Source organism: Theropithecus gelada, chromosome 3, assembly GCF_003255815.1.
Source record: "Theropithecus gelada isolate Dixy chromosome 3, Tgel_1.0, whole genome shotgun sequence".
Taxonomy (NCBI): domain Eukaryota; kingdom Metazoa; phylum Chordata; class Mammalia; order Primates; family Cercopithecidae; genus Theropithecus; species Theropithecus gelada.
In genome coordinates, this window is record NC_037670.1 from 68,299,846 (window position 1) to 68,322,371 (window position 22,526).

Consider the following 22,526-nt stretch of genomic DNA (forward strand, 5'->3'; position numbering starts at 1 on the left):
TCTCCAGGTTGAAAGCGTTGCTTGGGCGCTGGGGAGCACTAATGAACAAACGTGTGGTTAGGGTGAGCCTGCAGGGACCCTGGCTCAAAGGGAGAGGCACAGAGTGCAGAGTACTTTTTCAAGGTGGAGCTGGGGGAAGGACCCAGACCAGGGAAAGCTCAGAAACAGGACTGCACCCAAACAGCCTGGCGGCCCAGGCCACCTCTGCCGCGTTCACAATGACGGCTTTGCCTGCGACGGCCTGCAGGTGGTGGTGATCACTCCCCCTGTCCAACGAGGAGGGGGCTGCTTCCCAGGCGGGTTAGGAGGAGCCTGGCCCAGCCCCTTCCCCTCAGGGGAGAAGGCAGAACAGACAAGACAGACACAGCAGACGTGCCCACGGATATAACTTAGTTTATGGGTCAAGCCAATGCAATGCAAAGTTGTTTCTGTTCCTTTTTTTTTTTTTTTTTTTAACCAAAATAAATAAATCAGATCTGTCCCTGTGAAGGTCAGAGTGATGAATGAGGGGCAGCTGGCCCCTTGGCCATGGTCTGCCCCTCATCCCCAGCCCCTCCTCTCCCTCTTCTGACCTGCTTTGGCACAGCAAAGAAAATGATGCATCAGAAAGTCTCCATTGGGTTAAAGGAGAAAGAAAGAATGGTTGGGGTGGGGAAAGAGGCCAAGGGAGGAGGTGGGTGGAGGTGGAGGGTTAACAGGACCAAGACAGACCAACCAGTGCCCCGGTGGTGGCGACCTGAGCCGGGTTTCCTAGCTATGCACAGACTCTGTGGGCTCCAGGTGCTGCCTGGGCCCAGGCGGGGTGGGTGGGACATGCTTGGGCCCCACACACAGCCTGGAACCCTCGAAGGAACAGCAGACAATGGACACTGCAGAGACTGAAGCTGCCTTTTCTGTGCCAGGTCAGGCCACGGCTCTCTCCTGCCAGCTGCCCCGGGTCGTCCTCAGTTCACGCCACAGCTGGGGCCCACCCTAGAAGCCTCTGCCAGCCATGGCTAGATCCGACTCCAGGATCCTCTATAGATTCTAAGGCTCAGGCTCAAGATGAAGCTATCCTAGTCTCAAATACAGGAGCCTGTGCCTTGCTGGGTGACGGGGTTGCCAGCACACTAGGAAGCCACACAAGGCCCAGTCCCTACCCTAGTAGGTGACACTGGTGGGGAGGGTTGTGGCCAGAGCTGACCCCTCCCCAAGGACATCCCTCGGGGGCTACCTTTCCTCCTCCTGCTCCCCCTGGCCTCCTGGAAGTCAGCAGAGCCTGGGCAGTGTGTGGCCTGTGGGGCAGCCAAGCACTTGAGGGGGACGACAGCCTAACTCCTATGAGAGCAGAGGGAGGGGTGGCGGCACAGCGAGGAAGGCGGTGGTGTGGGCAGCGCTGAGGCACTATTCTTTAGTTGAGAAGCAAGGGGCAGTCATGGGTGTGGAGAGGGCAGTGGCCCAAGCAACCCTAGGCAGCATCTATGAGAAGTTCTTAAAGACGTCCAGGTCAAAGGCCGTGTCCAGGAGGCGCTGCAGCTCCGTCAGGTGGGTCTTCTTGTTGCCAGTGGCTGGAGCAGCTGCTGGGTCCCGGCCGGCATACCTGAGAGATGGAGGGATGGGGCAGTGAGGGCAGCGGCCACTGAGTGGGCCCAGCCCATCCCTCTGCTGCATGTGCCTGGCTAACTGCCTACTGGCCTGAGCGGAGGGTCCCACAGCCTTCCTGGCGGGGACTGAGCCTTACCAGACGGGCTTGGCGCGGCTGATGGTGGTCCGAAGTCTTGGCTTCACGTAGTCATAGTAGCCTTGGTTCTTGTGCTCCTCCTGGCACCAGGCCAGCTCAGCATTGGGGTACTTCTGCACCTCCTTCAGCAGGAGGTCAAAGGGGAATGGCGACAGCTAGGAGACAGCAGGGGTCAGATCAAAAAGGGGACACTCAGAGGGCAGGCATGATCCAGCAAAGGGAAACTGGTGTTCCAAGCAGGGAAGGTCAGGAACCTGAGGGCCACACCCCAGGCAAGGCTGTTCTGTGAAGGCACCAGAGCCCTGACCCCTACATGAGGGACACCCTGATGGCACCACCCGCCCTCACCTGCTCGATCCTTGTGATGGCCACCTGCCCCACCATGTCGCGTGCTTTGCGCTCTCGGGTGAGGTCATAGTACACTTTGCCGGTGCAGAAAAGAAGCCTTTTGACATTCTCTGGGTTCTGAGCTGCAGGGCCATCTTCTGGGATCACCCGCTGGAAGTGGGTTCCTACAAGAGAGTTCCCATGGCTGGGCTGGTTCTCTCAGGGATGTGGCTGAGAGCTCTCCTGGGCCTGATCTCACTTCTGCTGTGTGAGCAGAGGGCTCCTGGAGCCAGGGCTCCATGGACTGCTGCCAGGACACACAGCTTTCAAGGGTTAGAGATGCTTCCCCTTCACCAGCCTCTGATGCCCTGTATTTGCTCAGACCAGGCGCACTTTGAAAAGCACATGATATGTAACAAATACACAGCAGACATGGCCAGCTCTGGCTATCAAGTAACACCAGGCTAGCCTTCAGAACAGCTTCGCTCAGACTTCAGGGACAAGAGTATATTAAAACATCCCAGCTGGGTGCAGTGGCTCATGTCTACAATCCTACACTTTGGGAAGCTGAGGCTGGCAGATTGCCTGAGTTTAGAAGTTCGAGACCAGCCTGGGCAACATGGTGAAACCCCGCCTCTACTAAAAAAATACAAAAAATTAGCCTGGCGTGGCGGCGTGTGCCTGTGGTCCCACCTACTGGGGAGGCTGAGGTGGAAGAATCGGTTGGGTCCAGGAAGCAGAGGTTGCAGTGAGCCAAGATTATGCACTACAGCTTGGGCAACAGAGCAAGACTCCATCTCCAAAAAAAAAAAGAAAAAAAAAAATCCCATGTTTATTCCATTTCTGCTGCTCAGGATTTTACAAATATAAAAAACTTTCAACACAATCAGAGAAAATATTCAGATAGAGAACAGTGTGTTGGCCAGGTGTGGTGGCTCAGGCCACCACAGCACTTTGGGAGGCTGAGGCAGGAGGATCCCTTGAGCTCAGGAGTTTGGGACCAGCCTGGGCAACATGGTGATATTCCGTCCCTACAAAAGTACAAACATTAGCCAGGCACGGTGGTGCACACCTTGTGTTCCCAGCTACTTGGGAGGCTTTGGTGGGAGAATCACTCTAGCCTGGGAGGCAGAGGTTACAGTGATCCGTGATCACTCCTCTGCACTCCAACCTGGGTGACAGGGTGAGAATCCATCTCAAAAAAAAAAAAAAAAAAAAAAAAGTGGGTTGAATGGTACAAACACACAGAAGGAATAAATTCAACGTCTGATAAAGGAGTAAGGTTAACAAACATGTATTGTACTCGAGCGATGGACACCCTAATACCCTGACCTAAGCACTGCACATCACATACACGTAACCAAAACCAGTTGTGTTTCTATACACGAACAATGAACAATAAGAAAAGGAAATTAGGCCAACAATTCCATTTATGATACAAAAAAATCAAAGGCTGGGCACAGTGGCTCAAACAGGTAATCCCAGTACTCTGGGAGGCTGAAGTAGGAGGATCACTTGAGCCCAGGAATTGAGGCTGCAGTAAGCTATGAATGCATCACTGCACTCCAGCCTGGGTGACAGAGTGAGACTCTGTCTCAAAAAAACACAAAAAATAAAAATCACAACAAAAAAATTAGCTCAAAGTGGGTCAAAGATCTAAACATAAGAGCAAAAACTATAAAACTCAGAAGAAAACATAGGGCAAAAGTTTCACAACACTGAATTGGTAATGATTTCTTAGATATGACACCAAAGTCACAGGCACCTGAAGAAAAAATAGACAAATCTGACTCCATGAAAATTAAAAACTTTTGTACATCAGAAGATACTAACAACAGGCCAGGTGTGGTGGCTCATGCCTGTAATCCCAGCACTTTGGGAGGCTGAGGTGGGCAGATCACCTGAGGTCAGGAGTTTAAGACCAGCCTGGCCAACATGGTGGAACCCTGTCTATACTAAAAATACAAAAATTAGCTAGGCATGGTGGTGTGCGCCTGTAATCCCAGCTACTCATGAGGCTGAGGCAGGAGAATCACTTGAACCCAGGAGGCAGAGGTTGCAGTGAGCTGAGATTGCGCCAATGCACTCCAGCCTGGGTAACAGAGTAAGACTCCAGCTCGATGAAAAAAAAACAAACCCAAACCCAAACCCAAAACCAAAGATACTAACAACATAATAAAAGAGCAACCATAGAATGGGAGAAAATATTTGCAAATTATATTTCTGATAAGGAATTAATATCTAGAATATACAGAGAACTCTTAAGAGTCAAAAACAAGCAACCAGATTAAAAAATGGGCAAATGATTTGAATAGGCTGGGTGCCGTGGCTCATGCCTGTAATCTGAATACTTTGAGGCCAAAGTAGGATTCCTTGAGCCCAGGAGTTCAAGACTAGCTTGGGCAACACAGTGAGACCCTGTCTCTTAAAAAAAAAAAAAGGATTTTAATAGACAGTTCTCCAAGGAAGACATACAAATGGCCAATACGCATATGAAAAGATGCTCAACATCACTTAATCATTAGACAAATGTAAATCAAAACCCAATGATGAAATATCATCTCACACCCATTAAGATGGCTACTATGAAAAAAACCAGAAAGTAGTAGGTGCTGATGAGGATGTAGAGATGGTGGGATCCTCATATACTGTTGGTGGGATGTAAAATGCGGCCACTGTGGAAAGTTTGGCAGTTCCTCAAAAAACTAAAAATAGAATTACCATATGGTTCAGCAATTCCACTTGAGTACATATTCAAAATAACTGAAAGCAGGGACTCAAAGAAATATTTGTACACCGATGTTCACAGCAGCTCCTCTAATCACAGTATCTGAAACATGGAAGCAACCCAAGCATCCATCGACAGATGAATGGATGAGTGAAATGTGGAAATGTGGCATACACAGATAATGGAATATTTTCAGTCTTTTTTTTTTGAGATGGAGTTTTGTTCTTGTTGCCCAGGCTGGAGTGCAATGGCGCGATCTCGGCTCACCACAACCTCTGCCTCCCGTGTTCAAGTGATTCTCCTGCCTCAGCCTCCCAAGCAGCTGGGATTCCAGGCATGCACCACCACTCCCAGCTAGTTTTTTTTTTTTTTTTTTTTTTTTTTAAGACGGAGTCTCTCTCTGTTGCCCAGGCTGGAATGCAGTGGTGCGATCTTGTCTCACTGCAACCTCTGCCTCCCAGGTTCAAGCAATTCTCCTGTCTCAGTCTCCTGAGTAGCTGGGATTACAGGTGCGTGCCACCATGCCCGGTTAATTTTTGTATTTTTAGTAAAGACAGGGTTTCATCATATTGGTCAGGCTGGTCTCAAACTCCTGACCTCAAGTGATCCACCTGCCTCAACCTCCCAAAGTGCTGAGATTACAGGTGTGAGCCACTAGGCCCGGCCTATTCAGTCTTCTGTTTTGTTTTGTTTTGAGATGGAGTCTTCCTCTGTTGCCCAGGCTGGAGTGCAGTGGTGCAATCTCGGCTCACTGCAACCTCCGCCTCCCGGGTTCAAGCAATTCTCCTGCCTCAGCCTCCCGAGTAGCTGGGTATGCACCACCACACCCTGTTAATTTTTGTATTTTTAATAGAGACGGGGTTTCACCCTGTTGGCCAGGCTGGTCTCAAACTCGTGACCTCAAGTGATCCACCTGCCTCCACCTCCCAAAGTGCTGGAATTATAGGCATGAGCCACCACACCTAGCTATTCAGTCTTAAAAAAAAAAAAAGAAATTCTGACACATGCTACACAACATGGATGGACCTTGCAGACATGCTAAATGAAACACGCCAGTCGCAAGGGACAAAGACTCTATGACTTCACTTATGAGTTCCATAGAGTAGTCAAATGTATAGAGGCAGTAACACACTGAACTGGACACTTAAAAATGGTCAAAATGGTAAATTTTATGTTGTGTATTTTACCATAATAAAAAAAGATTGGGGACTGGGTGCGGTGGCTCACGCCTGTAATCCCAACACTTTGGGAGGCCAGGACGGGTGGATCACAAGGTCAGGAAATTGAGACCATCCTGGCTAATATGGTGAAACCCCGTCTCTACTAAAAATACAAAAACAAAATTAGCCGGGTGTGGTGGCAGGCGCCTGTAGTCCCAGCTACTCGGGAGGCTGAGGCAGGAGAATGGCGTGAACCCAGGAGGCAGAGCTTGCAGTGAGTCAAGATCGAGCCAACGCACTCCAGCCTGAGTGACACAGCGAGACTCCGTCTCAAAAATAAATAAATCAATAAAAATAAAAAATAAAAAAAGACTGGGAACCCCCCCCCCCCGCAAAAAGAAGGGGCTTGCCTTGATTGAAGACTAAAGAGGGATTGGTGACTAGTGGGATGCAGGCTTCCTGGCCTGGTGACCCCTGGTGGGTGGCAAAGGCTGTGTCAGCCACCTGTACTGCACTGTCCTACAGAAATCTCAGTGTTATGGGTCTCCCTTCACACAAGTGCAGCTGGCATGTGACTTGGCAGGCCCTGCCATCCAGTGTTTTTTTCCTCTGTTCTGAAGGGCTTGCTTTGGGGCTGGGCCTCCGTCCGAGCCAGAGGTGAGCTGCCACTCACCCGCTGAAGGAGGCCACAGGCAACGGCACTAACCCTCAATCTTGGACATACTTAATTGCCTCTAGTGGAGTCCTTGGGGGCATTTGCAGGTGAGAGGAAACAGCTCCTGGGCTGCATGTTAAGACATGTCATTTGACCAACTTGAATGTAAGCTGTGACCTTCCTCATCTGGTATCACGGGTCTTTTCTTGAATGTATGTGCCAGAGTTTTGCTTTTATTGCCCAGGCTGGAGGGCAACGGCGTGATCTCAGCTCACCGCAACCTCCATCTCCTGGGTTCAAGCGATTCTGCCTCAGCCTCCCGAGTAGCTAGGATTACAGACATGTGGCACCACGCCCATCTAATTTTGTATTTTTAGTTAGAGATGGGGTTTCTGCATGTTGGTCAGGCTGGTCTTGAACTCCCGACCTCAGGTGATCTGCCCGCCTCAGCCTCCCAAAGTGCTGGGATTACAGGTGTGAGCCACTGTGCCCAGCCAGGTATCATGGGTCTTTAAAACCAAAAAGCTGGCAAGAGCCAGTGAGAATCACAAACGTCAGCCCCAGGAGCTGCAAAAGAGCAGCAGCAAAGAAGCCCCAAACATAGTTTCCCCAGGAAATGCCCGTCTCCCTCACACCCACCTGGAAGCATCTCATCAAAGCTGGATCTGGCCTCGGGGTGGCGCAACAGGGATTTGGGGGTGAAGATAATTAACTGAAATACAGAACAATAGGCTTGTGAAGGATCAGATTCTGAAGATTCTAGAAGGAAGGTCAAAAGCAAGGCTACCCAAGCCTTGACCTTCAGGCCATGAAACACACCTGCCCTCCCACTCAACAGGAGCCTCAGGTCAGAAGAGGCAGAGAAGGAGGGAAAAGGAAAGATGACCAGTTTCCCTGCTGTTCACCTCCCCTAGCTGAGTATCCACTCCTGGCAGGGCCCATCCCAGCCTGCTCAGATTCCCAATACTCCCCTCCTTGCTTCTCTGTACCTAGGAAAGAGCTCTGACCCTCTCCTTGGCAGTCGCAGAGCAAATGCACCCAAAGCCCATGTAAGGCTGTGACATGGCCCAGCACCAAGAAGCACCAGGGCTGTCCTGCCCTGTGGGCCCTTGGGCTGCTGGGGACAATCCAAGCTGCAAGCCTCTGCCCCATACCTCCACCCCTGAGGTATCCTAGGGCAGCAGGGCACTCTCTCTCGCTGTGTCCCATATTCCTTCTTTTTTTTTTTTTGAGACAGAGTCTCGCTCTGTCGCCCAGGCTGGAGTGCAGTGGCGCGATCTCGGCTCACTGCAAGCTCTGCCTTCCAGGTTCACGCCATTCTCCTGCCTCAGCCTCCTGAGTAGCTGGGACTAAGGCGCCCACCGTCACGCCCAGCTAATTTTTTGTATTTTTTTAGTAGAGACAGGTTTTCGCCGTGTTAACCACGATGGTTTCAATCTCTTGACCTCGTGATATGCCTGCCTCGGCCTCCCAAAGTGCTGGGATTACAGGCGTGAGCCACCACGCCCGGCCTTCTTCCTTCTTATGAATCACTTCTCCCATGTATCCCTCCACTCAACTTCTACTCACTCTTCAACACCCAGCTCAGGAGCCGCTCCCCGGGAACCCTGCACTCCCTTGGCCTTTGCCAGGGCTCACCTCTCTTTCAGAGCTCGGCACACCCTCTGTGATCACCTGTTCAAACATCCATCCTCCCCACCGGGCTGGGGCCGGCAGCCTATGTGGCTGCTCTGCATGTGGTGCTCAGCAGTACCCAGGGGCCCAGTCGGGGAAGAGGACACACGGAACACGCAGTTCCCTCATGGCAGCAGTGAGGAGGGGCCAGGCTGTCCATGCTATGTCCTGATGCCATGTCCTGTCGACGCTACCCATGCAGGTGCCCACCTAGCCAACCCCAAGCAAGAGGCTCTCTGAGGAGCCCTTCCCTGCACCAACAGGGCAGGGCCAGGCCTCGTTTGAGCAAGGGAGGCCCTGCCACTGACCGGCTTCCGGAAGGGCAGCAGGATCTGGCGTCGTAGCACGTGGAAGAAGTTGCCAGGGGTGGAGCAGTTGACAACAACCCAATTGCAGTCATACAGCTGATTGATGTCAAAGTTGGCTTCTTTAAGGTCCTGCAGCAAGGAAGGAAATGGCCAGAGGCCAGGACGCAGCACTGAGTTTTCTGGGGCATCTGGGGGCCCTTGGGTGATCTAGTTTGGATATTTGTCCCTGCCCATATCTCATGTTGAATTGTAATCCCCCACTGCTGGAGGTGGGGCCTGGTGGGAGGTGTTCGGATGAGAGCTTGGGCCATCCCCTTGGTGATGAGTGAGCTCTCACTCTGAGTTCACATGAGATCTGGTTGTTGAAAGTGTGTGGCACCTCTCCCTGACTCTCTCTTGCTCCTGCTCTGGTCATGTGACATGCCTGCTCCCTGACTTCATCTTCTGCCATGATTGTAAGCTTCCTGAGGCCTCCCCAGAAGCTGAGCAGATGACAGCATCATGCTTCCTGTACAGCCTACTTGGAAGTGTGAGCCAATTAAACATTTTTTCTTTATAAATTACCCAGTCTCAGGTTTTTCTTTATAGCAACACAAGAACGGCCTAACCCACTGACTCACCAGGAGACATAAGCCGGCACTAACAAGTGAGTCCAGGAAGTTTCTTCGGTCAGGCTCATACCCTGGAGGAGAGCCTCAGTCCCATTCAATCCATCCTATTTCTCTGAAAGCTACTGCCCAGCATGAAACAGATACTACTTTAAGAGACACAAGTTCTACCTAAAACCAATTTTCCTTAGACACTGACTCCTAATCATTTTCTTTGAGTTCTTTTTTTTTGAGATGGAGTCTTCCTCTGTTGCCTAGGCTGGAGTGCAGTGGCACAGTCTTGGCTCACTGCAACCTCTGCCTCCCGGGTTCAAGTGACTGCCTCAGCCTCCTGAGTAGTTGGGACTACAGGTGCCCGCCACTATGCCTGAATAATTTTTGTCTTTTTAGTAGAGATGGGGTTTCACTATATTGGCCTGGTTGGTCTCGAACTCCTGGCCTCGTGATCCATCTGCCTCGGCCTCCCAGAGTGCTGGGCTTACAGGTGTGAGCCACCGCACCTGGCCAGTTCTTTTTTTTTGTTTCTGAGATGGAGTCACTCAGGCTGGAGTGCAGTGGCACGATCTTGGCTCACTGTAACCTCCTCAACCTCCGCCTCCCGGATTCAAGTGATTCTCCTGCCTCAGCCTCAGAGTAGCTGGGATTACAGGGGGGCGCCACCATGCCCGGCTAATTTTTGTATTTTTAGTAAAGATGGGGTTTCACTATGTTGGACAGGCTGGTCTCAAACTCCTGACCTCATGATCTCCCTGCCTCGGCCTCCCAAAGTGCTGGGATTTCAGGTGTGAGCCACCATGCCTGGCACCGTTCTTTTTTTTTTTTAAGACAGGGTATTGTTTTGTCACCCAGGCTGGAGTGCAGTGGCACGATCTTGGCTCATTGCAGCCTTGACCTCCCAAGCTCAAGCAATCCTCCCATCTCAGACTCCCAAGTAGCTGGGACTGCAGGCGTGCAACATCATGCCCAGCTAACGTTTACATTTTTTGTAGAGATGGGGTCTCATCATGTTGCCCAGGCTGGTTCTTTTGAGCTCTTAAAGTTTCACTGGAATCACCCCAAAGTTCTCTCAAGTGTGAACCTGAATCAGGGTCTGGGAGGATCCTGCAGGAGCCCATGCTGAGGGGCTCACATGGCATTTCTGTGCTTGCAACAACAGCAGGAAGCCAATGGAGGCAGTCCTTGCACTTTCCTCTGTCCTCCAAGAAGTCTCTCATCCCAGAGCGCCCAGAGGCATGGGGCCACACCTGTCCACCCACGCGAGCTCCCCAGGATGGAGAAAGGAACAGAGGCACGGTCTGCCACTTCAGGATGTCCAGGTAGAATGTTCTTCCCCAGGTTTCCCACCAGACACCCCGAGAATGGCGGGGCTGACAGGGCCTGTATTACTCACTGGCAGGACGTCTGGGTCATCGTTGCACATCTGCAGGAACCGCTCTGGGCGGGCGGAGGAATGTTCTGGACCCTGGAACCAGACATGCAAGTTACAGTTTAAGAGCTCTTGCGTACTGACATTTGCCGCATCTGCTGTTCCTCCTCCTTAACCAACTAGCTCATTTCTGGTTATCTTTTTCTTGATGGCAGGGTTCAGTTCCTTCCCCCTTCCACCGGCAAAGCACTTGGCTCCTCATCATTTCCACACTTGGACGCCTGCACATCTAGGGAGTCTGCACCAGCAGGGACAGGGCATGCTAGCCACATCCAGATGGGCTACTCTGGCTTTCCGAAGTGACATCCCATCTGAGATGGACGGGAAGCACCAGCAGAGCCCTTAGGAGGCTGGTGTGAGCTGCTGGCTCTCGTGCCAGTCTTTGGGGTCAGGGTCCTACACAGGCCCTTCCCAAGTCCTAGGTCTGGCAGGGAAGGGCCAGAGGCTCACCATGCCCTCCATGCCATGGGGCAGCAGCAACACGATGCCATTCTGCCGCACCCACTTGGCTTGTCCCGGGCAGATGAACTGGTCGATGATGCACTGGGCCGTGTTGTGGAAGTCACCAAACTGGGCTTCCCAGAGGACCAGGGCATTAGGACTGGCCATGGCGAAGCCCAGCTCAAAGCCTATAAGAGACACAGGAAGGAGAAAACCATGTCCAGGACACCAGCCAGTAGGCCCAGAGGGGGTGGGTAGGTGAGAGGCCCTGGTGGTGTGGCTCCAGGCACTCACCCAGCACGCCGTACTCAGACAGTGAGCTGTTGCACACGGTGTAGGGGGCCTGATTGGGCCAGAGGTGGTTCATGGGGATGCAGGTTCTCTTGTCCACGTTCTGGTCATGGAGCACATGGTGGCGGTGGCTGAGACAGGACAACAGAGGTAATAATCAGGAGCTCTGACTTGACAAGCAAATATGCTGGGACCCACATGAAGCACCAGCAGATGCCACGCTCTGTGACCTGGACTTCCAGCCACGCAGCTGCAGAGTCAGCCCCACCCAGGTCTTAACAGAAGCACCCACAGCAAATGAGGGACAGAGGTTTTCAGCCTGACAGCAATGGGACTCAGTAACTGTCTTCTGAAAAAGAAACACCAGAACCCCTCCCTTTGCATTTCCTACTCTTTGGAGGGCAAACAAAACTGCCCAGAACGTTACCTGAATGTGCCCCGCTCCACGTCCTGGCCGCTCAGTCGGATGTGGATACCCTCCTTCAGGAGCGAGCCAAACGCCATGTACTCTGCCAGAGCCCAGTCCACAGTCCGGTTCTTCACCATTTCCCCACGAGTCTTCAAGATCCGGCTCAGCCCTACAGAGAGACAGCTCTCACCAGCTGCTGCAGGCCCTGCCTGCACATGTCTGCCTTGCTTCTCAGTGTGCCCGTGGCAAGGGTGGAGCCTTCTTCACTCATAGTTTCTGGGTTCCTGACATGCTGGAAAAGCTGTGACCTCAGTCTCTTTTACCACTGAGGAAGTGTAGGATGGTGCTAAGGGCAGGGAGTGAGAGAGGTGGCTCCATCCAACCAACCCCAGAGGCTTGGAGCAGGGCAGGAAGGGAGTCTCTGTAGGACACATGATGGGGGTCAAGGTCACAGTACTAGACAGTCTGGGCCCAACATTTCCACAGGTCAGCACAGAGCTTGTTACCTCCATGAATAGTAAAGTTTTCCACAGGCACAGAGCTAGCCACGTTCCCGATGTGTGTCAGAATATCCTCCGTCAGACCCGTGGAGGGGCAGGACATGCTCCTGGGCTGCCCGTCCAGGGTGAAGAAGCCTAGGAGAGGAAGAACAACTGAGGCATGACATCTGCTCTGCTTTTCCAGGGATCACACCATGGCAGACACATGATGTGGGGGAGAAGCAGGGTGAGAGACAATGTAGCTCACACCGTGTTCCCCAGAAAACATGAGTGCAGGGGTCTGGGTCCAGGGTCTGCAGGGGTTTGGCTGAAATGGTGCACACAACTGTGCACTGTGGGTACACAGTGGAAAGCATGAATGTTTTCCGGGAGGAGGATGCCTCGTTACATCAGATCCCCAAAGGAGCTTATTTGTGGCACTGGTTCTTCACTCACCAGGCCAAGGAGAGTCCAGCCAGTGCTTAATGTGCAAGATCTTCTCATCTTTAGATCTGGCAAAAGCTTCCTCACAGATCTTATCATACTTGGAAATTTCCTCCTGCAGGGTTGGACACAACACAGCAGTGACTGGCACAGGGCATGACTACTGCACACGCCCACCCGTACCCCCACACTTTCTGACAGCCACCACGCAAGCCCAACCATACCCTGGCACAACTCCCATGCATGCCCACCCATACCCCCACACTTCGTGGGTATGAAACATCTCAGCCTCTGGGCCTGCTCCTTCTCAATAGGCATAACACCTGTCTAAGATTTTATTCTTTTCATCCCAGAAGTTTCTTCCTCACATTTGCTGGGTAGAGATTCTGCTCAGAGTTTGAACCCCTAACCCTTCACATTTTTTTTGTTTTTTTTTTGGTGACGGAGTCTTGCTCTGTCACCAGGCTGGAGCGCAGTGGCACGATCTTGCTTCACTGCAACCTCCACCTCCCGGGTTCAAGCGATTCTCCTGCCTCAGCCTCCCAAGTAGCTGGGACTACAAGTGCATACCACCATGCCCAGCTCATTTTTGCATTTTTAGTAAAGATGGGGTTTCACCATGTTGGCCAGGATGGTCTTGATCTCTTGACCTTGTGATCCACCTGCCTCAGCCTCCCAAAGTGCTGCAATTACAGGCGTGAGCCACCACGCCCAGCCCGCCACATTTTTTCTTAAGAACTGGTCCAGGTCAGGCGCACTGGCTCATACCTATAATCCCAGCACTTTGGGAGGCCAAGACAGGTGGATCACTTGAGGTCAGGAGTTCGAGACCAGCCTGGCCAACGTGGGGAAACCCTGTTTCTACTAAAAATACACAAACTAGCTGGGTGAGGTGGTTTGCACCTGTAATCCCAGCTACTTGGGATGCTGAGGCATGAAAATTGCTTGAACCAAGGAGGTGGAGGTTGCAGTGAGCTGAGATCACAGCACTGCACTCCAGCATGGGTGACAAGGCTAGACTCTGTCTCAAAAAAAAAAAAAAAAAAAAAAAAAGAACTGGTTGAGCTCTCATGGTTCCCAGCACAGTCCCAAGGAGGACTGGGCCACAAAGCTCTGTCTCCAGGATAGGCTACAGGTTATCAGGTTGTTCTGACCTGGGATCTGTCCTGTTCCCACGCTCAGACATAGCTCCTCACACCCATCCTCTCCCTCTCTAGGGCAGCTGCTTGGCCTTCCCACTCACAACCAACCAGCACTTACTATCCAGATTACAAGAGGCTCCTTACTAAGCTGGATCCACCACCTACCTCCCACCCCTGCACGATCTGTGAAATCTGAGAAAACCTACTGGGCCACTACTACCTCAACCTGAAAACATCCCCTTCTCTTCCCCAAAACACTGTTTAAGGCCCACTTCCTTTACAAAGCATCTCAGTGGCCCAGATTCTCCAAAAAGTTATGCATTGAAATGCTGTAGTTGTAAATATTTCACATCCTCTCACGTGTATCCTCATAACTTGCAACAGTGAGAACTGGCCCTGTGGCCCACCTTTTCTAGTCATCGGCTCTGGAAAGGCGCACTGGGACAGAGCTGCAGGGACATACCTCATACTCAGGCTGGTTGACCACACCCTGCGACACCAGCAGCTCGGCGTACTTCTGTAACACGGGCTTCTGCTTGCGGATCTGCTTGTACATGAGCGGCTGCGTGAACATGGGCTCATCCATCTCGTTGTGGCCGTTGCGCCGGTAACACACCTGCTCAGAGCAGTGAGAGGATGTCAGAGACAAGGGCTGGCCCCTTGGGAAGAAGTGCAGTTGGGGAACCTACCCCATCCCTCCTAGGTGATGGTCATGTTCTTCATGCCTCACACCTGCCCTGGAATTTACCTTCTCTAGAATTAGGATTCTGTGTATCTCTCCTACACAGTACAGCTGCTCTATCAATGAGGATTGGTCCTCCTCACCACCACAGCTCCTGCCTGGGAAGCATTCCTTGGTGCTCACAGGCCTGAACAATTTGGAGCTCAAAGGAACCTGCATGAGGCCTGGCAGTAGAGAGCCCTGAGGTGACTCATCTAAACAAGCTCCTCTCCTTGGGACACAAGGGTGCCGAGGGCAACAGGGGTGGGTCAGATGCTCTGCCCAGGACGTGCTGTCCCAGGAGTCACTCACCAAATCGACGACCACGTCCTTGTGGAAGGTGCTCCTCCACTCGGCCGCCACTTTGCACACATACATGACAGCCTCGGGGTCATCTGAGTTCACGTGGAAAATGGGAGCATTCACCACTCGGGCCACATCGGTGGGGTAGGGGGAGGAGCGGGCCATCCGAGGGTCGGTGGTGAAGCCGATCTGCAAGGAACATGTAGCCTAGCAAGAGGGTACCTGGCACAGCCGGCACAGGGACCAGAAGGTGGGGCCGAGGCCCGGCATGGCGTGCACTTGCCGCCTGGCTACTCTGAGTACGTGTCCCAAAATGGTTGTTTACACTTCCTTTATTTTTTCTTATTCTGATAACAAAATCCATATATATTTAACATAGAGAATTTAGAAGACATAGTTTAAAAAATTAAATAGCTTCCTATAATTCCATAGGCTACGGGGTCAATATTCTGTTTTCCTTTCCAGATTATTTTCTTTGTATGCATATATATGTAAATAAATATTTAAATTTGGGATCTTATTATTTCTATTATTTTGATTAATTATTTTTATTTTTTGTAGAGATAGGGTCTCACCATGTTGCCCAGGCTGGCCTCAAACTCCTGGGCCTAAGTAATCCTCCTGTCTCGGCTTCCCAAAGTGTTGTTATAGGAGTGACCCACTGTGCCTAGCCTAAGAAATTTTCTTTTTTTTTTTTTTTTTTTTTTTGAGACGAAGTCTCACTCTGTTGCGCCCAAGCTGGAGTGCAATGGCGTGATCTCAGCTCACTGCAACTTCCACCTCCCGGGTTCAAGCGATTCTCCTGCCTCAGCCTCCCGAGTAGCTGGGAATACAGGCACGTGCCATCATGCCTGGCTAATTTTTGTATTTTCAGTAGAGACAGGGTTTCACTATGTTGGCCAGGCTGGTCTTGAACTCCTGACCTTGTGATCCGCCTGCCTCAGCCTCCCAAAGTGCTGGGATTACAGGCGTGGGCCACCACGCCCAGCAAGAATTTTTTTTTTTTTTTTTTAAAGAGACAGAGTCATGCTCTGTCACCCAGACTGGAGTGCAGTGGTGCGATCGTGGCTCACCTCTCATCCCAGCCTTCTGTGTAGCTGGTGTTACAGGTGTGTACCACCACGTTCAGCTAATTTTTAAATTTTTTTGTAGAGACGGGGTCTTGCCATGTTGCCTGGGCTGGTCTTGAACTTTGGGGCTCAAGTGATCCTTCTGCCTTGGCCTCCTAAAATGCTGGGATTACAGGTGTGAGCCACAGTACCCAGCCAGAAAAGAAAATTTAAAGACTTCATAACATTCCCTACCAGTTAGATGTACCAAAATTTAATGATATATTCATAATTTTATGATCGGCATTTAAATTTTTATCTTACCATATATTTCAAACATAAAGCATGATAATACTACATTGCTCTGTGAGTCCATCACCTAACGTGAACAAATCTCAACAGTTTTGCCATATTTGTTAGTGGACTAGAATGTTTCTGTCACAGAGGCTCAAGCCCACAGGCCTCTCTAACGTTAAATCAGAGGAGAACACTGCCACAAGTTATTTGTATTTCATATGTCCGTAAACAGCATATAGTATCTATCTTCTGAGGCTTGTTGGTAACTTTTATTTATTTATTTATTTATTGAGATGGAGTCTCGCTTTGTCACCCAGGCTGGAGTGCAGTGCTGCGATCTCAGTCTCTGCCTCCCGCCTCAGTTTAAGCCATTCTCCTGCCTCAGCCTCCCAAGTAGCTGGGATTACACGCACGTGCCACCATGCCCTGCTAATGTTAAAAAATATTTTTGGTAGAGATGGGGTTTCACCATGTTGACCAGGCTGGTGTTGAACTCCTGACCTCAAGTCTGACTGCCTTGGCCTCCCAAAGTGTTGGGATTACAAGCGTGAGCCACCGTGCCTGGCTGACTTGTAAACTTTGATGTAATTTCAAATTCATGAGAAAGCTGAAAGAGTACTACAAAGAACTCCCATACAGTCTTTACTTAAAGTCACCAAATGTTCACATTTTGCCCCCTCTGCTTTAATTATTCATGCCCTACCATTACACACATACACCTTTTCCCTGAACCATTTAGCAGACAGTTGTGGACCATCCCTATTTCTGAGGGAAAAGTCTAGACATTCCCCTACCTCGCCAAAGTACAGTACTCAGCCTCATGCAATTTACACTATGTCTTCGTCTAATCCATAGTCCACAGATATCATGCGACAGCACTGTATAATCCACTCCACACTCACTCCATCGGCTGTCCTAACAATGTTTATAGAATCTTCTTTTTCCTTAGCCCAGTATCCAGGCCAGGACACCCACTGGACTTACTTGTCATGTGTCTCTAGTCCCTGCTATTCTGGAAGGCTTTCCTTGGTTTCTCATGGCATTGAGATTTTTGAGAGTATTTCCATGTTTTCAAACTATACTGATATACACTCTATGTACCTTATATATGGCATCATACTCTAAATACTGTACAATTCCTTTGCAGTTTGCCCTTTAACATTTGCTTTTATGATACACCCAGGTTGAAACATGTAACTATACTTCCTTCAGTCTCTACTTTCCAGTGAAACTTAACTAGACACAGTATACCCCACAGAGTATTTATCCATCCTCCTGTTGGTGGACATTTCGTTTGTTTCCAATTTGTGGTAAACACAATGTTGCTGTACACATGCCTATACAAATTTTCTCCCGCAAATGCTGAGTTTATTTGCAATCTAATCCTAGGAAGGGAAAACTGAGCCATAAGCATGAGCATTTTAAATTTTTCTAAATGCTATCAGACTGCTCTCCCGAGTAGCTGTTCTACTTACAGTCCTACTAGCAGCATATTAATGTCCTGCAATTTCCATTTACCATACTGTAACCATTTCCCCAGGATATTAAACTTTTTAATGGTTGTTTAATATCCCTTCCTATGGCTTTGCCAAATTTTATGCAAAGACGCTTTTGCTGCTGGACATAAGCTTGTTTCCTAACTTTGTGGTAGCACAAATATGGTTTTGACAAAAATATTTTTTTTTTTTTTTGAGACAAGGTCTCACTCTGTTGCCCAGGCTGGAATGTAGTGGTGTGATCACGGCTCACTGCAGCCTTGACCTCCTGGGCTCAAGCAATCCTCCTGCCTCAGCCTCCTCAGTAGCTAGGACTACGGATGTGTACCACCATGCCTGGCTAATTTTTGTTTTGTTTTGTGTAGAGACAGGGTCTCACTTTGTTGCCCAGGCTAGTCTTGAACTCCTGAGCTCAAGCAATCCTCTTGCCTTGGCCTCCCAAAGTATTGGGAACAGGTTTGAGCCATTGCATCTGGCAGAAAAAGAGTCTTATGAAAAAATATTTACCACTGGATGGTTTCCTTAGGTGAAATTTCTGGAAGGGGAATTTCTAAGTATGTTCTAAAAGAAATAAGAGACTCAGCTAAGAAGTTATTTCCTCTCCTTCTACAGATCTTCCTGACGCCACACTACCTCATGAGCAATGAGTCAAAGCAGTAAGGAGATAAAGAAAATATTAGCAAAATCTAATTCTATATTTATGTTTAATGGCTTTTAAATAATCTCCCTTCTCACACTGACTAAAGAAATGATCAGAAATAGTCAGACACTGACGAGAACACTAAAAAAAAAATTATGGGCCGGGCGCGGTGGCTCACGCCTATAATCCCAGCACTTTGGGAGGCCGAGGCGGGTGGATCACGAGGTCAGGAGATTGAGACCATCCTGGCTAACACGGTGAAACCCCATCTCTATCGAAAATACAAAAAATTAGCTGGGCGTGGTGGTGGGCGCCTGTAGTCCCAGTTACTCAGGAGGCTGAGGCAGGAGAATGGTGTGAACCCAGGAGGCGGAGCTTGCAGTGAGCTGAGATCGCGCCACTGCACTCCAGCCTGGGCGAGAGAGCAAGACTCTGTTTCAAAAAAAAAAAAAAAAAAAAGATGTACTAGAGCCTGACACAAAAGAGAGCCCTGAACAATCTCAGCTGGTATTGAAGCCAGCATCGCCCATCTGGGGCTTCAGCATGTAAAGAAGGTCCTGCAGCAGGAAGTCAGTGATCATAACATGTCTTACTGCTAGAACTTCACAGAAAGAAACCCATTTTGCAAGGCTGAGGTCTCAGCTGCCCTCTCCATAATGTTCACCACTGTTACGAGTTTCTGTGCCTTCATGAACATCTGGGTGGGAGCACACATGATGGAGGTGCACTCTACCAGCAGGAGTATCTACATGGGTGGATGTGCACATGTGTAATGGAGGTGCAATCTACCGGCAGGGTTATCTATACTAGTGGGTGTGCATACACACATGTGACAGAGGTATACTCCAAATATACTCTGTACTTTTTTCCATTATGGGTGTATTAATAATACCTCCTAGTATATTATTGGAGGCAGCTATACTTACCACTATACCACCAATGCACTCTCTTAGTATACTTTTGGGAGGTAGTGCGTTAGTAGGAAAATCTTGGTAAGAGGAAAAGCTGATTTATGATGCTATGAACATGTAAAAAAAGAAATAAAATTAGAACTAATAAGCAGTTACTCAAAAAGTTAAAAATAGAGCTATCATATGATGTAGCAATTCTACTCCACTTCTGGATATATATACTCCAAAGAACTGAAAGCAGGATTTCAGTCAGGCACAGTGGCTCATGCCTATAATCCCAGCACTTTGAGAGGTCCAAGAGGGAGGACTGCTTGAGCCCAGGAGTTCAAGAGCAGCCTGGGCAACAAAGAGAGACCCTATCTCTACAAGAAAAATTTAAGAAAAAATTAGCTGGGCATGGTGGTGCGCACCTGTAATTCCAGCTATTTGGGAGGCTGAGGTGGGGGGACTGCATGAGCCCAGGAGTTGGAGGCTGCAGTGAGCTATGATCATGCCACTGCACCTCAGTCTGGGCAACAGAGCAAGACCCTGTCTCAAAGGGGGGAAAAAAAAGCAGAGTGTTAAAGAGATATATGGACATACATGTTCATAGCATCAAAGCTGGTCTGGGAGCCAAAGGAACTCTAGGGCCAAATGGTTTCTCCTCTCACCCCTGGCCCTTCTCACCCCTCCCATCTACTTCAACCCTGACAACTCGCTCACTAGCTGTGCCAATACTTCCAAGGAGGAGGAATCCAAAACTTCTGGTGGAGCCAGTTCCCCTGTTGGAACAGGTCTCACTGTTGAGAGTTCTTCCTTTCATTCAACTAAAATCTGCTTCTTGGTAACTGGAGCCACCCACTGGAGCTAGCTCTGTCCATTAGATGCTTTGCGACAGAATCATTTATATTTGAAAACAGTATCCAAGTGCAAAAGAATGAAGCGGGACTCCTTCTTTGCACCATGCACAAAAATTAACTCAAAACAGATCATAGATTTAAGCGTTAAAACTCTAAGACTCAGAAGAAAGCATAGGAGGTAAAACTTTGTGACCCTGGGTTAGGCAAAGCCTTCTTAGATATGGCACCAAAAATCACAAGGAACAAAAGAAAAAACAGATAAATTATGCTTGATAAAAAATAAAACTTTTGTGCTTCCAAGGACACCAAAATTGTCCCATATTTGCAAATCATCAGATACATGGCTCATATCCAGAATATATAAAGAACTCTTACAACTCAACAATAAAAAGACAATCCAGTCAAAAAATAGGCAAAGGATCTGAATAGAAATTTCCCCAAAGATATACAAATAGCCAGTAAGCAAATGAAAAGACACACACATCACCAGTCATTAGGGAAATGCAAATTAAAACCACAATGAGATTATCACTTTACACCTTCTAGGATGACTAGAATAAAACAGACAATAACAAGAGTTGATGAGGACATGAAAAAACTGGAATCCTAGCTGGGAGTGTGGTGGCTCATGTGTGTAATTCCAGCATTCTAGGAGGCTGAAGCGGGTGGATAACTTGGGGTCAGGACTTCAAGATGGAGTAAGACTCTTTTTTTTTTGAGATGGAGTTTTGCTCTTGTCACCCAGGCTGGAATGCAATGGCACAATCTTGGCTCACTGCAACCTCCACCTCCCAGGTCCAAGCAATTCTCCTGCCTCAGCCTCCCAAGTAGCTGGGATCACAGGCATGTGCCACCACACACGGCTAATTTTGTACTTTCAGCAGAGACGGGGTTTCACCATGTTGGCCAGGCTCAAACTCCTGACCTCAGGTGATCCACCTGCCTCAGCCTCCCAAAGTGCTGGGATTACAGGCCTGAGCCACCGCGCCTGGTCACCCAGTGCTAATTTTTCAATTTTTTGTAGAGAAAGGGGGTCTCAATATATTGCTCAGGCTGGTCTCAGACTCGTGGGCTGAAGCAATCCTTCTGCCTTGGCTTCCCAAAATGCTAGGATTACTTGGTTTTTAATAACAGATGTATTTTTATAATCAGAAAACAGCGAACATCCTAAATAACTCAGAGATATCATTCTAAGTAAGACTGATGTGAGCAGCAAAGCCTCAGGCTGGTGTGAGGTACCTGGTTGTTGACGACCACGTGCACGGTGCCGTGAGTTGTGTAGGATGGCAGGTCGCTGAGGTGGAAGGTCTCGTACACAATGCCCTGGCCAGCAAATGCAGCGTCCCCATGCAACAGGATGGACATGACCTGTAGACACCAAAGGAGACCCCAAATCCAAAATGTTCGGATTGCCAAGTCCACAAGGCAAACAGAGGAAATGCATCATTTGTTTTTCCAAAAATAACGTTTTGAGATAATTTCAAACATAGAAAGTAGCAGGAAAGTCCACAGGGCCCCAAGTCCCCAACATGCTAGCACCTTGGTATGTCTGTTCAACACCAACACACCCTGCCATCATCTGGGAGGGCAGCACTAGCTTAGCCATCCACCCCAGACCCCACCATGGGAGGGCAGCATCGCTTGCCAGGTCTCTTCAGCTCCTCCAACCTGGAGCAGCTCCTCATCCTTCCTGTCTCTGCACCCTTGACAGATCTTGGGTCCCCACTTGGGAAGGACACGCTGCATCAGATCAGGTTAACTCTGCTCACCTGGGAGGCCGCTGTCTGCTATCCTCCCCTTCACTCACCATTGTTTTCCTTGGCAATGAGTATAGTGGTAGTATTCTGTGAGAAGAAACTTTATATCCTGTTCCTCCTCAAACCTCCACCCCAGCCTCAGCAGTATGGACAACTGCGTCTGAACCAGCCCTTTGGGTTGATGGCAAACACCAGTTTCTGTTACTCCTACATTTATTAGTTGGCACTCTCTGCAAGGAAGAGCTTTCCCTTCTCCCTTGTTTATTTACTCGTGTTAATGTGTACTCATGGTTCCTATTTTATTCGACAGGTTGCATTAATATTGTTAGTTATTTTAATGCTCACATTGTTCTAGGTTGATATGGAGAGCAGCTCCTTCCAGTGGCCTCCCTTTCCTGTGAACAGGGACAGGTCTCTTTCATTCATGAGTACTTCCTTGCTTCCTGACCAACAGAACATTGTAGCTTCATGTTGTACTGTCCCTGTCCAGCCCTGTACAATATCAGCTGTTTCTCTAAGAAGCCAGCTTCCTGCAGGAGAGGATAGGATTTAAGACCAGTATTTGTATGCTCATCACTGCCAGGATATCATCATTTCTAGGCCCATTCAGCATAGATCTAAAAAATATATGTGTGCATATGCATGCGCATATATACACAGCTATTTCTCTGTGTATGTGTACGTAATAAAACTGTGAGTTT

At 49.3% G+C, this 22,526-nt stretch overlaps 1 protein-coding gene across 5 annotated transcripts in view; it reads right to left on the reverse strand.

Annotated features, from left to right (window-relative positions):
- Window positions 1–373: 373 nt before the first annotated feature.
- OGDH (oxoglutarate dehydrogenase) overlaps window positions 374–22,526 on the reverse strand; it is a 96,823-nt gene continuing 74,670 nt past the window's right edge. For 2 of the 5 annotated variants that reach the window (XM_025381113.1, XM_025381114.1), the window contains exons 10-23: window positions 21,308–21,436; window positions 14,846–15,025; window positions 14,276–14,428; window positions 12,683–12,785; window positions 12,254–12,382; window positions 11,766–11,916; window positions 11,342–11,469; window positions 11,057–11,235; window positions 10,571–10,642; window positions 8,573–8,701; window positions 7,230–7,302; window positions 2,069–2,232; window positions 1,721–1,875; window positions 374–1,579 (exon numbers count right to left, since the gene is read on the reverse strand). In XM_025381113.1, coding sequence (XP_025236898.1) covers window positions 1,459–1,579; window positions 1,721–1,875; window positions 2,069–2,232; window positions 7,230–7,302; window positions 8,573–8,701; window positions 10,571–10,642; window positions 11,057–11,235; window positions 11,342–11,469; window positions 11,766–11,916; window positions 12,254–12,382; window positions 12,683–12,785; window positions 14,276–14,428; window positions 14,846–15,025; window positions 21,308–21,436 — 1,866 coding nt within the window. In that variant the 3' untranslated portion in view covers window positions 374–1,458. The remainder of the gene's footprint in view (window positions 1,580–1,720; window positions 1,876–2,068; window positions 2,233–7,229; window positions 7,303–8,572; window positions 8,702–10,570; window positions 10,643–11,056; window positions 11,236–11,341; window positions 11,470–11,765; window positions 11,917–12,253; window positions 12,383–12,682; window positions 12,786–14,275; window positions 14,429–14,845; window positions 15,026–21,307; window positions 21,437–22,526) is intronic. The other 3 variants (XM_025381115.1, XM_025381111.1, XM_025381112.1) reach the window with 2 other exon arrangements.